General features: G+C 46.0%; 1 protein-coding gene across 3 annotated transcripts in view; it reads left to right on the plus strand.

The window, feature by feature from the left end:
* Positions 1–17,256, plus strand: part of LOC144782519 (zinc finger protein 212-like) — a 128,951-nt gene that overhangs the window by 105,706 nt on the left and 5,989 nt on the right. For 2 of the 3 annotated variants that reach the window (XM_078661926.1, XM_078661924.1), the window contains one exon: positions 1,816–3,686. The exons of the other annotated variant lie outside the window; for it this stretch is intronic. In XM_078661926.1, coding sequence (XP_078518052.1) covers positions 1,816–2,498 — 683 coding nt within the window. In that variant the 3' untranslated portion in view covers positions 2,499–3,686. Of the gene's footprint in view, positions 1–1,815; positions 3,687–17,256 lie in introns of those variants that run through there. 3 annotated transcript variants of the gene reach the window in all.

Raw genomic sequence — 17,256 nt, forward strand, 5'->3', positions numbered from 1 at the left:
GGATATCTTTGTCAGTATCTTCAAGGTGTGGAAGCAAGACACGGCGACTGCGTTAGCCTGTGCGGAGATGTTCAGTTTTCTGCTGATAATGATCCAGAGGTTTGTTGCTTGTGTACTTGGGATATGAGGTTGTTGTAGGGGTGTAAGCCATTAGCTAGTGCCCTGTGTCCAGCTTAAGGCAGTTGGATTTCATCCAGGTGGCCAATTCGTTCCTGGTGCTGAGTCTTTTGTCTGAGAGAGACAGCATCAGTTGTGTGTCTATCAGCGTAGGTGAGTATGTTAATGTTGAGTGCATGGATGGCGCTTTCCAGCAGGGTCATTAAATGTTGAAGAGGGTGAGGCGGAGCGAGGAGCCCTTCGGGACTCTGCGAATGAGTTTCTGGGCTTGTGAGGAGTACAGTGGCAAGTTTACTGCTTGGATTCTTCAAGGTGAGAAAGCTGCAGATCCATTCGAGGGCGAGTCCTTGCACACCCATCTCGTGCATTCGTCTGAACACGATGGGATGAGAGCCTGTGCCGAAGGCTGCAGAAAGTTCTAGTAGGAGGAGGGTTACAGTCTCTCCTCTGTCGAGGATCATTCTGATGTTGTCTGCAGCTGCAATGAGGGCTCTCTCTGAACTGTGGTTTGGTTGGACGCCTTATCAAGAGTTCTAGCGAGTGGCCAGTGATGTGTCAGTGTGGCAAAGGTCATACCTGCCACCTTCCCGGCAGAATTCCAAGGTCCATATGTAGCGATCTCCAACTGCCTGGCAGAGATGTCCATGTCTCCAGGGGAGCTGCCGCCACAGTGGCTCTTCTGAAATCACTGAACGTTTGTGAGCAGCTTCCATGGTTCAGGCAGCCACTGAGCAAACTTTTTTTTCCGAAAACAAACCTGTAGAGTAGGAAGTAAAATACATCCGTCCTAAATGGTGTCAGGCTCTTACACCAAAGTCACCAACTTCATTGGGAAGTTGGTGTAAGGTTTCTGCCAGTGAAGTAAGCGGGAGATCTTCCGGTGGAAATATGATTGTCCTCCTGATTCTATACAGAGGAGGCACACCATCCGTTTGGCAGACAGGGTACAGTGCCACGTTTGTTGTGCAGTACCCTTCTGTTAGACATCTTACTTTTCATCTTGTTAGCCACATGGGCCATCTCCACACTATTTAGAAGCCTTTGTGTCTTTGGAGGCAGGTGCAGTGATGTGCTCAGCAGACGACAGGGGTTGACATCCATAAGATCTGGGAGAAGCAATATTCTTTTTAATGAGAAACACCATTTTGGAGGGAATGTGCACACATTTATAAACGTGACTTAATAGGGTAGCTATCTTCTTTGTAAGATGTGGTAGTGCAGGACTGGATTGATATTAGTGAGGGTTCAATCAATCAGTACATTTGTAGAGCGCTACTTGTCACTCATGAGGCTGTCCAGGCGCTGCCTCAGGGTGGACTCATCTATCCCTCCCTCAAACGAGCGCCCAGGGTCAACAACAAGGCTCGAAAGAAGCCTCCTCACTTGGTTCAAGCAGGGGGAGTGCTTTCACTCCTCACGGTTGCTGAATTTGTAAGTTCCGAGTTCATTGTTTTGTATCTCACTGAATTGTAAAGAGATCCTGGTCCCGCCATTAGTGGGGATCTGGATCCCTGTAATTGTTGCTTGTTGCGCTCTGACACCTATTACGAGGTTGAGTGGCACTATATAAAAATGTGAAATAAATGACTTTCAGCAAATGGCTTTATTTCAAGTCATGGAAAACAACATTGTTAATATTTTTTTATTTATTTGAGTGTTTTCTGTGAATAACTACTTATATATGTTTTAATTTTACAGAAAATGAAGATTTAAGCACTGAAAGAAGTGGAGGGGAATACTTAAACTGTATTAATACAACAGTACCTTTGAAAGCTTTATCCAGGAGAGAGGAACATAGTATTATTAGGGACCCTGAACCGAGAACAACCTCTGAAAGGCAACCCTGGTCTGGAATCAGTTGGGGTCTTGAACAGTTAAACAATACTTACTGTGAAAGGGCAGTCAGCAGTCAGACATATTTTGGTGCACATTCGTCATCAATATCTGGAGAATGCACGAACACCGATATTCCTGTGAGAAGTGAAATGCCTTGCACAGGTCAGCAAAGCAGTCATCTGAACGAGACATCGTATACGTGTACTGAATGTGGGAAAGGCTTCAACAAGTCGAATCTTAAAAGACACATGAGAATTCACACTGGAGAGAAGCCATATCAATGCCTCCAATGTAGGAAGTGTTTCAGTTTGAAAAGCTCTCTCGATCGGCATCAGAGAACACATACGGGTGATCGACCGTATCAGTGCAGCGAATGTTATAAAACCTTCAATACAAAGTACAATCTAACAATGCATTATAGGCTCCATACTGGAGAGAGGCCGTTTCGTTGCACGGATTGCGACCAAACTTTCCATCGAAAAGACCATCTTATTCTGCACCGGAGAACACACATGAAAGGCAGTATGCTTGTGGGAAACATATGAAAGGTATGCTCTGTAAACACCAGCCAATGCGTATAATTAAGGGGTGAATGAAAGGAAATGATATTTTGCAACGTTAATTACAATTACCTAAACCCCATTCTGATGGAACTCCATTGGCTTCGCGTTCCGGCTCACAGCTACTTCCAAATCTGCGGCATCATTACAAAGCCATCATGACTACCATCCCTGCCTGCTGACAAGGTCCCCTTCGCTGGCGGGTCTCAGCACACCTACAGCCTGGGCACCATCAGACTAGAAACTAAGAAGTGCTGCCTTTGAAACCTGGGGGCCAAGGTTTGAATCCTTGCCTCCGTGCAAGACCGAACATCGGCTGATTCTGGGAATGTTGTTGGAAGACATTTGTATTAAGCTTGTGATTGGGCAGTGGAAGGAGGCAGGACCAGGGTTGCAATGGGATAGAAAAAAGCCTCGTCAGCAAAGTAAAAGTGGCCTGCATTAGTGAATTCACTAGCTAAAAAAGTGGCCCATATTATCAAATTTGGCATGTTCGGAACCTGTAAAGACATGCATGCTGTGCAGGTGTTTTGCAAGGTATGAGTGACTGCGGGCATTTGTGCTTGCCGCAGGCAGTGTTTGTGGTAATATCAGGGAACCAACAGTAAAAACTGGCCCAGCAGAACATAAAACAGGCCCATTAACAGCTAAAAAAAATAGGCCAACACACTGACCGGTCAGCCCAGCCCTTCGGGCACTGCCTGACTGCCCGATAGCCCAGTCTGACCCAGGTTAGGACTCTTGGTAAAGTGTTGCTAGAGGAGTGGGGGTGGGCAGGGCACCAGTTTAGGGAGTGGAAGGGAAGTAAGAAGGACAGGAAGTGTGCTGTGCTTGGAGGCTTGTGGGACAGCTGGTATCCCAAAGTATTGTTGGGTTGGGAACCTAGGGCCGGCTCATCAGGTATGGAGGTGTGTGAGGGGGGGGTGTAAATTAATGTATGGATTTGTTAAAATCAATTACATTGTAACTGTAATAAATATCATAAAACATGAACTCAAAAAATATACATGTTCACCTGTGTCACTGTTAAAGTTGTGACTTAGGTTAGCGTTAACGTTAAAATAAAGAGAAACAAGTAGGAATACAATTTATAAAACTACATTGGTATAGATAAATAACTGCTTACTATGATAAACAATTTAATTTGGCAACCAATAGAGCTATTAAATATTCCTTCACTGTTTTATTGTTGACTGTCCTGAAGCAAAGATGCAGATATTGTTTAGATAAGCTTGCAAATTAGACACAAATGTTTGACTGTCCTTCGTTCTCTTTTCATAAGCAACATATTTTATGTTTTGTAAAGCTTGTAGCTTTGTTATATCTTGTGTATTTTTCTATGCATCTTCCATGGTGCTCTGGTCCTTGCTGTTTAGCCAACATGAATGTGCTGTGTGGAATATTGGAGCGGTGGTGGTGCGATGGAATGTGTGGAATGCTGGAGTGGTGGTGATGCATGGAATGTGTGGAATGCTGGAGTGGTGGTGATGCATGGAATGTGTGGAATGCTGGAGTGGTGGTGATGCGATGGAATGTGTGGAATGCTGGAGTGGTGGTGATGCATGGAATGTGTGGAATGCTGGAGTGGTGGTGATGCGATGGAATGTGTGGAATGCTGGAGTGGTGGTGATGCGATGGAATGTGTGGAATGCTGGAGTGGTGGTGATGCGATGGAATCTGTGGAACGCTGGAGCAGTTGTGATGTGTGGAATGCTGGAGCAGTGGTGATGCATGGAATGTGTGGAATGCTGGAGTGGTGGTGATGCATGGAATGTGTGGAATGCTGGAGTGGTGGTGATGCATGGAATGTGTGGAATGCTGGAGTGGTGGTGATGCATGGAATGTGTGGAATGCTGGAGTGGTGGTGATGCGATGGAATGTGTGGAATGCTGGAGTGGTGGTGATGCGATGGAATGTGTAGAATGCCGGAGTGGTGGTGATGCTATGGAATGTGTGGAATGCTGGAGCAGTGGTGATGCATGCATAGAATGTGTGGAATGCTGGAGATGCATTGGAATGTCTAGAATGCTGGAGCGGTGGTGATGCGTTGGAATGTGGGAACGGTGGTGATGTGTTGGAATGTGTGGAATGCTGGAGATGCGTTGAATGTCTGGAATGCTGGAGCTGTGGTGATACATTGGAATGTGTAGAATGTTGGAGATGCATTGGAATGCTGGAGCGGTGGTGATGCGATGGAATGTGTGGAATGCTGGAGCAGTGGTGGTGCATGGAATTTGTGAATGCTGGAGCGGTGGTGGTGCGATGGAATGTGTGAAATGCTGGAGCGGTGGTGGTGCATGCAATGTGTGGAATGCTGGAGTGGTGGTGATGCGATGGATTGTGTGAATGCTGGAGCGGTGGTGGTGCATGGAATGCGTGAATGCTGGAGTGGTGGTGATGCGATGGATTGTGTGAATGCTGGAGCAGTGGTAATGCTTTGGAATGTATGGAATGCTTTTGTTTATGCATGGGATGTGCACTACTGAACGTCCAGCTGAGAAGAGGTGCCTGAAAGGTAGGTGGCTGTGGAGGGAGGCTGGGCCCCTGTCATGCTGTTCTTTGTAAGTGAAGTTGAGAAGCTCGAACTGTGCCCACTGATGTATCGGGATCCAGTGGAGTGCCTCCAAGAGTAGTGTGATGTGACTCCGGCATGGGAGATTGAGGAACAGTCTGACTGTTGCGTTCTGGCCGCTCTGAAGTCTTTTTGCCTGTTGGTGATAAGGGCTAGGGTGACTTTCTTCTTGGTGTTGTTAGGTGTCCACTTGAATATCTTTGTCAGCATCCTCAAGGTGTGGAAGCAAGACACAGCGACTGAGCTAGCCTGTGCGGACATGTTTAGTTTGCTGTTGATAATGATCCAGAGGTTTGTTGCTTGTGTACTCGGGATGTGAGGGTGTCCTAGGGGTGTAAGCCACTAGGTAGTGCCCTGTGTCCAGCTTAAGGCAGTTGGACTTCATCCTGGTGGCCAATTCGGCCATGCACGACTTGAAGTTGTTCCTGGTGCTGAGTCTTTTCTCTGAGAGAGACAGCATCAGTTGTGTGTCTATCAGCGTAGGGGAGTATGTTAATGTGTGCATGGATGGCGCTTTCCAGCAGGGTCATTTAGATGTTGAAGAGGGTGAGGCGGAGCGAGGAGCCCTGCAGGACTCTGCGAATGAGTTCCTGGGCTTGTGAGGAGTACGTTGGCAAGTTTACTGCTTGGATTGTTCAAGGTGTGAAAGCTGCAGATCCATTCGAGGGCGAGTCCTTGCATGCCCACCTCATGCATTCGTCTGATCACGATGGGATGAGAGCCTGTGCCGAAGGCTGCAGAAAGTTCTAGGAGGAGGGCTGCAGTCTCTCCTCTGTCGAGGATCATTCTGATGTTGTCTGCAGCTGCAATGAGCGCTCTCTCTGAACTGTGGTTTGGTCGGAGGCCTTATCAAGAGTTCTAGCGAGTGGCCAGTGATGTGTCAGTGTGGCAAAGGTCATACCTGCCACCTTCCCGGCAGAACCCCAAGGTCCATATGTGGAGATCTCCAACTGCCTGGCAGAGATGTCCATGTCTCCAGGGGAGCTGCCGCCACAGTGGCTCTTCTGAAATCACTGAACGTTTGTGAGCGGCTTCCATGGTTCAGGCGGCCGCTGAGCAAACTTTTTTTTCCAAAAACAAACTCGCAGAGTAGGAATTCGTTTTTGAAAAACAAAAGACTTCTGACTCTGGGAGTTTCTTACCCAGGCTGGGAAGGTTATTTCTATCATTTTTTCAGTTTAGGACCACCAGGATTTTCATGGTGGCCCCAAACAGAAAGTAAAATACATCCGTCCTAAAAAGAATGGTGTCAGGCTCTTACACCAAAGTCACCAACTTCATTGGGAAGTTGGTGTAAGGTTTCTGCCAGTAAAGTAAGCGGGGGATCTTCTAGTGGAAATATGATTGTCCTCCTGACTCTATAAAGAGGAGGCAGACCACCAGTTTGGCAGACAGGGTACAGTGCCACGTTTGTTGTGCATTACCCTTCTGTTAAACTTAAAACGAGGCTCAACGCTTCTCACGTCCAAGGTGAACATGGAATTGTGTGCAGATGCGGTGAATGGTAGACATCTTACTTTTCATCGTGTTAGCCACATGGGCCATCTCCACACTATTCAGAAGCCTTTGTGTCTGTGGAGACCGGTGCAGTGATGTGCTCAGCAGACGACAGTGGTTGACATCCTTAAATTCCGGGAGAAGCAATATTTCTTTTAATAAGAAACACCAATATTGGAGGAAATGTGCACACATTTATAAACATGACTTAAAAGGGTAGCTATCTCCTTTGTAAGATGTGGTACTGCAGGACTGGATTGATATTAGTAAGGGTTCAATCAATCAGTACATTTGTAGAGCGCTACTTGTCACTCATGAGGCTGTCCAGGCGCTGCCTCAGGGTGGACTCATCTATTCCTCCCTCAAACGAGCATTCACGTTCAACAACAAGGCTCGAAAGAAGCCTCCGCCTCAGCACCCGACATAGCCATAGCTGTTCGAAAGGCTACAAGATTACCCGCAAGGACCGCACCAACAGAGCGGGAGTAGGAATAGCCATCGTCCACAGGAACACTCTCAGAGTCTCGACCAACACCGACGACACCCTCAGCACTGCCGAACACCTGCACTTCCAGATCCACACCGACCCCAACACCACCCTCAGAGGAACCCTCATCTACAGACCGCCCGGACCCCGACCACAGTTCAGCGACTCCATCGCCGACTTCGTGAGCACACATGCCCTCGCCTCCACAGACTACATCCTCCTCGGGGACCTGAACTTCCACCTCGAGAACAATAACGACACCAACTCCACCACCCTGATCGACAACCTAGCCAACCTCGGACTCAGACAACTCGTCACAACACCCACCCACTCCGCCGGTCACACGCTTGACCCCATCTTCTCCGCAAGCCCCCACGTCTCCTTCAACCATACCACCGAACTCCACTGGACCGGCCACCGCTGCATCCACTTCACCTTCAAGAAACCCACCACGCACCACCGCACCCAACAGATGCCTCACCGCTGCTGGAGCAAAGTCACCGAAGACCAGCTAACCACCACCCTCGCCCAGAGCCCACCCACCGACCATACCGACCCCGACACCGCCGCCCGCAGCCTCAGACAGTGGATCAACGACTGCGCCAACAACCTCGCCCCGATCAAGAAACCCTTCAACAATCATACCAACAAGAAAGCCAGCTGGTTCACTGAAGACCTCCGGGCCTCCAAGCAAACCTGCCGAAAGCTGGAGAAGATCTGGCTCCGTGAACGAACATCGGACAGCCACGCAGCCCACAAGAACGCCACCCACAGACATCATCACCTCATCAGATCCGCCAAAAGGGCCTCCTTCAAAGACCGCCTAGACAACAACTCGCACAACAGCAAAGAGCTCTTCAACATCGTGAAGGAACTCTCCAACCCCAGCTGCAACATCAACGACGTCTCACCCTCGCAAGACCTGTGCGACTCGCTGGCCACCTTCTTCCCCCGCAAGATCACAGACATCCACACCAGTTTCAATGCCACGACCGCCCTGACAACCACTGAGACCTCCGCCCCCACGACCACCATCCCCACCAAATGCCTGCTCTACTGGACCAACATCAACGATGATGACACCATCAAGATCATGAACACCATCAACTCCGGATCTCCGTTAGATCCATGCCCACACCACATCTTCAACAAAGCCAGCACATCCATCGCACCCCATCTCCAGAAATTCAGCAACACCTCCTTCGAGACAGCAACCTTACCGGAGAGCTGGAAGCACGCCAAGATCAACGCCTTACTCAAGAAACCCAAGGCGGACCCCCAAGGACCTCAAGAACTTCCGGCCCATCTCCCTGCTCCCGTTCTCGGCAAAGGTCATCGAGAAGACCGTCAACGAACAACTGACCCGCTACCTCGAGGAGAACAACATCCTGGACCTGGACCCTTCCCAGTCCCGGTTCCGCAGCAACCACAGCACCGAGACTGCCCTCATCGCCACCACCGATGACATCAAGTCCCTTCTGGACAACGGAGAAACGGCGGCCCTCATCCTCCTGGACCTGTCAGCCGCCTTCAACACGGTCTGTCACCACACACTACGAACACGCCTCAACAACGCTGGGATCCAAGAGAAGGCCCTGGACTGGACCACCTCCTTCCTCCCCGGCAGAACACAGAGCATCCGCCTTCCCCCCTTCCGCAACGAAGCCACCGAGATCATCTGCGGCGTACCCCAGGGCTCATCCCTCAGCCCAACCCTGTTTAACATCTACATGGCACCGCTCGCCCACGTCGCCCGTCGGCACGACCTCAACATCCTCTCCTACGCCGATGACACCCAGCTGATACTCTCCCTCACCAAGGACTCCCACACCGCCAAAACCAACCTTCACGAAGGAATGAAGGCCATTGCTGAATGGATGAGGAACAGCCGACTGAAGCTGAACTCTGACAAGACGGAGGTCCTCATCCTCGGTTCCAACCCTTCGGCCTGGGATAACTCCTGGTGGCCGACCGCACTGGGAACCGCTCCAACACCCACCGACCACGCACGCAACCTAGGGGTCATCCTCGACTCCACCCTCTCCATGACTAAACAGGTCAACGCCGTCTCCTCCTCCTGCTTCAAAACCCTCGCATGCTCCGTAGGATCTCCAAGTGGATCCCCACTGAAACGAGAAGAACAGTCACCCAGGCCCTTGTCAGCACCAGGTTGGGCTATGGAAACGCCCTCTAGGCAGGAGCCTCGGCCAAACTCCTGAGACGGCTCCAACGCATCCAGAACGCCTCTGCATGCCTGATCCTCGACATCCCTCGCCGCAGCCACATTGTCATGTATTCCTATAGGTTCTGAATCGATCCCCCTATTCCTGACCCTATTCTGGTTAAACTAACTATCAAGTTAACTAACAGTCAGCCCATGAGGCAAGAAAAGCCCCCATGATGCAGATACCGTTATCTGACGCAGTCACACTACGGCACAGGAACGTGTTATCTGATTAGGTCATAACGCTTGAGATCTAATTAGACAAGCGACATTCCTCCAGCCCCTGATAAGGCATACGACGTTCTCATAACAAATCAAACCTATGACAACCTGGAAAATCCGTGCGGCCATTGTTTTGATTTCACAGAGAACTTCAGTACAAGAATGTGCTAACGAGCAAGTCGTATGACATCTTTATTGACGTATCTATGTCCATCCTTACGTCAATCTCGGCACCTTAAAGGTATAAATATTGCCGATCTTGCCCTATGCAAACACACGCGTGGTGACGAGACGGAGAAGCCATACTTGCCGAAGCCCAGAAGCAGAGCAGACCCCGCTGGCAGCAGCCCCGCCTTCCTGACGCGCTGAGAGACGCGCTGCTTTCTCCTGCCGAGAATCCAGCACCGGCGTTTTCGGGCAGCCCTCGCAGGCAGCCTGGAATATCGAGAGCAGAGAAAGAGATACCATTCCTCATTCATCCTAACTTCCAGGTACAGAACTGAATAACCCCTCACAGAGAATTCTTTAGTTATTCACTTGGCAAAAACAAACGTAACTTAAACTGTAACTTTCTATTCCCGCCCACGCATTAGACTTAGGTCAGGTACACGGGGTAGGCGTATTTAGAAACACCAGTTGAGTACGTTTAGTCAAATGTATATGTGTATGTAAATATATTTTAATCATTTTAAACATCATATGGCTCAGAAACCATATCAATGTTTTTACAGTATTATTTTATACTATTGCTTTTAATGTATGCACTTTACTTAACTATAAGTATCGCAATAATATCGATCCATTTCTCTTGTACGAGAAAAGAGACTGATCAATAAATAACACCTTTTTATTGAACACGCCCGTCTCTTCCTTTTCTCTACAATCTGATGAGACTAAGAATGCACGTACTGACTGAGTAAAATAATTGCCTTGTGCTCACACGACTCTGGAGATACACTCTTGATTAGGGGAGAGCAAAGTTGTCATGTTCTATGGTTGTCAGAAACTAAATCCCTTCTTGTCTAATCAGGGGAGTTAATTCTTTCCTGAACATTCGAGAAAGTTTCTAGCGAACTCTGAGCTACGCTGGCAAACCCAAAACTTAAGTCTAGTATCGACAGTAGTAGACCTAGTTAACGTCTGGCCTAGGCCTTTACTGCTGTAGGTATTATTCCAATGCGCAGAGCCTATTGGGAAGATAGGAACTACACTACATGGCGCCCAACGCGTTTGGAAAGGGCGATAAAACTAACGTAAGACATTTAGAGTAACTCAGTCGTGCTTTCTCACTCAGACCCCTTTTCCCAAATACTCCAAAGACGTCTGGAGTGGGTGAAAGGTAATATCCTCCAAAACCTCGCAGGAGGGAACTCCTATGTAAGGTTCTTGGTTTAGTCAACGTTGAAGGATACACTGTTCCAAAACATTGTACATCTAATCTCTGTTTCCATAAGAAACCTGATCTGCAAACAAACAAAATAACCTTATTGACAGTAAAATGTCTGACAATGAGGATGAAAGAGAGGCAGTTAGATTAGCAGCTGAAATAGCAGCAGCTGATACTGCAGCACTAGATGCGGACGGGGATATAATACTCATCCCGGTCGCCAAAAGGAAATCTATAACCTTAAAACTTATAGAAAATGGACTGACACCTAGAGGTGGCACAGTCATATTCGTAATTGAGGCACACGAATATCGGCAGACAGAGGTATACTATACATGGATACATTTTCCAGCAGCAAATGCTGTAACAAAGTACTTCCACTATTACAAAATAGAGGTTCCACCCGACATTTACACTCCTTTCGAGGAGGTGGAAGTACCACTCAAATTCCAAGAGCATTTGCTCTTATTTGATGGCGCCCTAATACATAATAATCACATCACCAGGCTCGGTCCTTTAGGTAGACCAGGAGCAACGTGGCCGGTCTTAGCCGGATACACACCACACCCAGACATCGAAGGAATGTCTACAGGAGAGCTGTTAATACAGCTAAAACAATTACTAAAAATTCATAGACAATTAGTCCAGTATGTAATGCGGACTTCAACAATTCAGCCAGCGATTAAACTTCCACAGCTGACCCCTCACCAGGGGAACACAAATAAAATCACACCACAGAACATCCAATCCTGCCTAGGTAAAGTTCCGGCTAAACGGGAACAGATACCATTCTGGTTGGCACAGAAAATCACCCAAATAGAGGCGGTGTTTCCTGACACCACCCCGCTAGAAAAACACAGGATTCTGACTATATGTCTCCCAATGGGAATCGCACCACACATAGAGGACTGTGACACTTGGGGTACAGTCTTTGCTTCAATCTACACAAAAACGCACGGTGTTCCATCCATTTCGGTAATACCTGATGTGCTAAAACAAATTCAAGACGAATACGGTCCAGAACCTGCTTTAACTCTTGGTATGAAATTACTGAAAGACTTCAAGCAGGTCTCGGCTATATTATTAGCCAACATAAAAGGTGAAGCAGCAAACGTGGCGATCCGCCAGAGGTTAAAAGAGACAGATATAGCAGACCAACCAGCTGAAATTGCCAGAATCATAGAAAAATCCTATGAAGAACTAGGTAGAGATAGTTTAGGTGGAATACCAGTAAAACCGCAACTGACTGAAAGTCCAGAAAAAATATTTTTTAATAATAATTCACCAAAAAAGAACTGGGATGGAAACAAACAATCCAATCCAAAAGAAAAGAAATTCCAGTCCCGAGGAAGGTCTCCTAGGCGAAGGGAGAAATCTCCGAACCAGAGACACAGGTCACCCCAGAGTGACCCCTCTGGGAAAAGATATAACCTTAGAAATAGGGATAATATTAAAAAACCTGATAGATATCAAGACATTGATACACGTCCCTCTCAATCTTTTCAGACTTCCTCGCAGAAATCGGAAAGAAGAGGACGATCAGAACAAAGAGAAGAGCACGCCAAGTCCAAAGACAAGGAACCTGCTCAACAAAAAAAGAAATTACAATTTCCAAAAAAGAAGGTAGCCAGTATCAAGGTAGTTAACAATGCCGAGAATACTGAGGACACAACTGAAAAACGGAGAGTGGGCTCAGACAATGCTAGACAGCGCAGCAGAAGTGAGCATAGCTCGCAAAGTCCTTATGAATCATCTGGAGACAGTGGACACGAATGAATATCTTCAAGTGGAAACTGCAGACACCAGAGTTAGCAAACCCCACAAGATATACGAGATAACATTACGTATAGAGGGAGATAAGACTAGGAAAATAAGGGGACTATTTTGGGATAACCTCTCCAAGGGTTATGACATCCTTCTAGCTGAAAAAGACTGGCCACCAGAGTTTGTCAGGGAGTGCCCTCATGGCGAAGAAGTAATTATGCCTGCCTTCTCGAATCAAATCCCGATTCATAAAAAATACACACTTGCTAGAAAGTGGGCAGTGGCCTTAGCACCTGCTTTATATAAAAATCATGTAGGATGGGATGAGGATTCTCCTCCTCACAAAATCCAGTTAAAATCACAACCTACTGCACAAAGGCAGTACCCAATTAAGCAAGAAGCTAAAAAACAGGTAAATGAAATACTAGATCAGCTAGAATACCAGGGGGTGATTGAAACTTGCACCTCACAAATGAACAATCCTTTGTTTCCGGTCTCCAAACCAGACAATTCATATCGTCTAGTTTTGGATTACCGACACCTTAACACATGTTGCAAAACCTTTGCAGTGCAAAACTCACACAGTGCTGCACTAATGAATAACATAGTGCGCAAAAAATACAAAACTACCTTGGACATCTCCAATGGATTCTTTTGTCAAAACATAGCACCAGAGAGCAGATATTTAACTGCATTCTCAGTAAATGGCACTCAAAAGCAATTCTGTCGGTTAGCCCAGGGGTACAAGAACAGCCCGGGGGTATTCTCAGCGAGAGTAACAGAATTACTACATCTATATGATGATGAAGCATTATCTTATGTCGATGACATTTACTTAACAGATGATGACTTGGATACTCACTTGAAAAGAGTGAACACCAGAATACTTGGGTTCGCTGCAGAGGGTTACAAATTCAACTTTAAAAAATCCAGAATTGCCCATTTAACGGTCTTATACGTAGGATATGAATTATCAAGTATAGCCTGGTTGACAATTTTCTAATAGAACTAGAAGAATTAAAAAATCTAAAATATGAAAAGACGTATCCTCTGCCAATCGACATTCTGCCTCTACGACATTACGCCTGTGTAATCTATACAGACGGACATGCTCAACCCTCCGTTTGGGGAGAACAAGCATACAACCCCACATGTGAGATTACAAAAGAAGTGTGGCGCGGAGGTAAACTAAGACCTCTATTAACAAAAACACACTCAGTTGAAACTAATTCAGAACAACAAACTGAAATAATAGTATTGAAAATGGCGCTAGATAATGCGGATCGCGAATTCCCGACACTTATAGTGTCAGATTCATATTACTGCGTCAAATCATATAACAAGGATTTGCAGACATGGATTCAGAACGGTTACAAAGATGACACAGATGCACCAATAAAGCAGAAACTGCTCTGGGAACAAATAGCTCTTTTGCAAAAAGAACTACCAAAGACTCACGTGACTCACTCACTGAGTCATCAGCGTGATGGCGTTCACGTTGTGGGGAATTCATTGGCTGAAACAGCCGCAGCGGCAGCCACTAAATCGGCTCCCGTAGTTCGAAAAAAGCGTACATTAAAATACATTGACGGTGAAACAGTGCTGGCGGTGAAAACGTCATCAAAAGGCGACTGCTCAGCGTTACCGATCAACTATCCACTCAATTATACATACATAATCGATGCAAACTCCGTCCCTTTTGCTCGAATCCCTGGAGTGGGGGATAGAGTGATTCCAAACATGGACAGGAGAAACTTGTTAATCGCAGACGCACATATGGGCGAGGGTCTCAGACACCTTAAATTAAAAGATTCTCTGGAAGAATTACAATCACGGTACTGGTGGCCAGGCATGAGCCTGCATCACACAATGTTTGTAAAAAACTGCCCAAACTGCAACAGAGATCGCAGTGGGGAGAGAAACAGTTTAATACCTCGTCGTATCAAGGCAGATAATATCACCAGTAAAAAGCAGGGCTTGCGATTAACATATACAGGCTAGTTTCCACTTATAATGTAGATCCTCAGCACTCGGCTGACGTCCGGACTGTTATACAAAGATTTGCGAGTCTAAATGGCATATACGCTAAGAGCATGCTACGTTCGACCATTGTTTTCACTCAAGCCCACCAGCCTGGGGGGAAACATGGCCGAATGAGCACAGTCCAGCGGGAATCTTCTCACTTCCTTCCTGAGGGTACGGGATGGTGTAAAGAAAAAACCAAGGCATAAAGCAATCTATAGCGGAAAGGAAATTAGGTTCGGGAGCTGGGTGGGTCAAACATCTAATAAGTGTCCAACGTAGTCTAAATAACTTGCCAAGAAATTCTCTGAAGGGATTCAGTCCGTACGAATTATTATTTGGAACTAGAATGATTATCTCTGACCTCGACAGTCAGACTTCAGTGGTTAAAGAAAAAAGCTTTGATGTCAAAGACCGTTTGGCTATTTTGCAGGACTTAAACAAAACAAGAAAAGACCTGAGCAACATACAGTTGAAACAACAGCCAACAACCACTGAAGAATCACCACCGGTCCCAGCAAGACCTGTCTGGATTCCAAAAGTCGGGGATCTAGTCAGGGAGAAGATCGCGGTAAAGAAGGAATTTGGGCCTTCTTACAGAAAAGCAGTTCCTGTCTTGTCTGTCAACGGGACAAGATCAGTTGTACTACCGCCACTTGCTGGTAAAAAGGAGAACCGAGTTGTATCCATCGACCTGGTAAAACCACAACATGTGGCCGATAACAAACAGTAGGCCAAGTGGACTCCCAATAAGTAGCAGAACACCAAGGTTTGCTACCAGTACAGAGGTCCTAACGAAGAGGCTCATCACATTCGAAACGCCTACAGAAGAACAACAAGGACTATGCAATAATGCAATAGAACTCAGACCTCTGAAAACCCAAATAAAAACATTTAGCAGAGACACACCAATCTATAATGAAGTACCAGGTGACAATTCAAGAAACAAAAATCCTGAAGCAATTGGAACAATTGACAGAACTGCATCCGGCTACTTCATCAACTTCGATGATTCCTCTGAAAGCCTCAGTGAATCAAAGACACAGCCATCATCAAAATCCTTTAAAGACAAAGCTAAGGAACTTTTGAACCAACTGAAAGAAACATATCTGATTTCTCCATGGATTGAATTTTGGGTGGGTTTTGGTGCATTTATCCTCATACTTTGGCTCATCATGGTATTAACTTTGGGACGCTTCATTGAGGGAAAATATGCTAAAATGGACACAGCAAGTCAGAACATCAACTTGGTCCTCAAACCACACACATCTTCACACGTCGAGAAAAGAGAACTTTCTTCAGCCAACTTCACAGCCAATCCGATACCTGGTGGGGTAGCCTGGGACAACACTGACTATGAAATTTATGGTCCGGTCGAGATCCTGAAATATCCACACCAAATCAAGATCTCCTTGAGTGACTTTGCAAAACCAAACTCATTTGCTGATGATTGGGACTTCGAAAGCATTAATAACATGATGTCTGACTTAGTAATGTCTGCTAAATTTACAAAACATGATTATTTGCAAGGTTCTACAAATTATGATAGTATGTATTGCTATAACCACTATGGTAACCATTTTTTACATAAATCTGCACAACCTAGAAATGTTTTAAATTATAATCAATGGGAACATTGTGCAACACCTCCAAAAGGGAGCTCAAGAACCGTTTACGACAAATATTCATATTTTTCAGGTTTTAACACAAGTAATGCTGAAACATTTTATTTTAAATTGTCAAACAAGACAGGGATGAAAACCATGATAACCAACACAAAGTTGATATATTCAGATTCATTCTTCGAAGAAATGAATACCTTTGGATTTGATTATTGGGACAAAAATGTTGATTTGAAAAGTGTTTGGGGTACAAAAGAATGGCAAGTACAGGGTTTAGAAGCTTTGTTTAGAGCTTGCATGATCCCAGAACAAATGATATTTTTAAATGACACTGTTCAACAAACCACCTGTCTTGGCTTAGCCAAAATCAAAGATTTAATTAAACCGTCTATTCCAAAGCCAACAATGTTTAGCAATTGCTCTGATACAGATGAAGAGATAGACGTAAACCATATATTAAACCAAAACAGAACACATCCTGATTGGAAACAATGGTTAATCTGGCCCACAGATACTAATAACTGTCAAGACAGATTCCTGAACAAAACACAAGGTTTCAAAATGAACAGGCCAGACCCTAGATATCCTCAAAGACATCACCCAGGGATAATAACCACCTACAGTGTGGGCAAATTATGCCTTCAATGGCTACAAACTTCCACACTGCCTGAAATTAAGCAACACCTAACTTTACTTACTGATGGTGCTGACTTGCGTGATTTCATAATGGGACCTCGCAAACAGCGTCAAAAGCGTTTCATAGCAGCCTCTGTATATGCAGCATACAATGAGGCCTGTAGGGTTAATCAAATTGAAACAGCAGAAAGAATACGGGAAATTGACCGTATTAATTTGGAAAAATCACTTTCTGTAGTGGACAATGGGTTAATGACTCTGTCCTCCAGAATTTTTTCATTGGACAGCATTGTGTCTTCAGCAATCGACA

Source organism: Lissotriton helveticus, chromosome 9 (assembly GCF_964261635.1).
Source record: "Lissotriton helveticus chromosome 9, aLisHel1.1, whole genome shotgun sequence".
Taxonomy (NCBI): domain Eukaryota; kingdom Metazoa; phylum Chordata; class Amphibia; order Caudata; family Salamandridae; genus Lissotriton; species Lissotriton helveticus.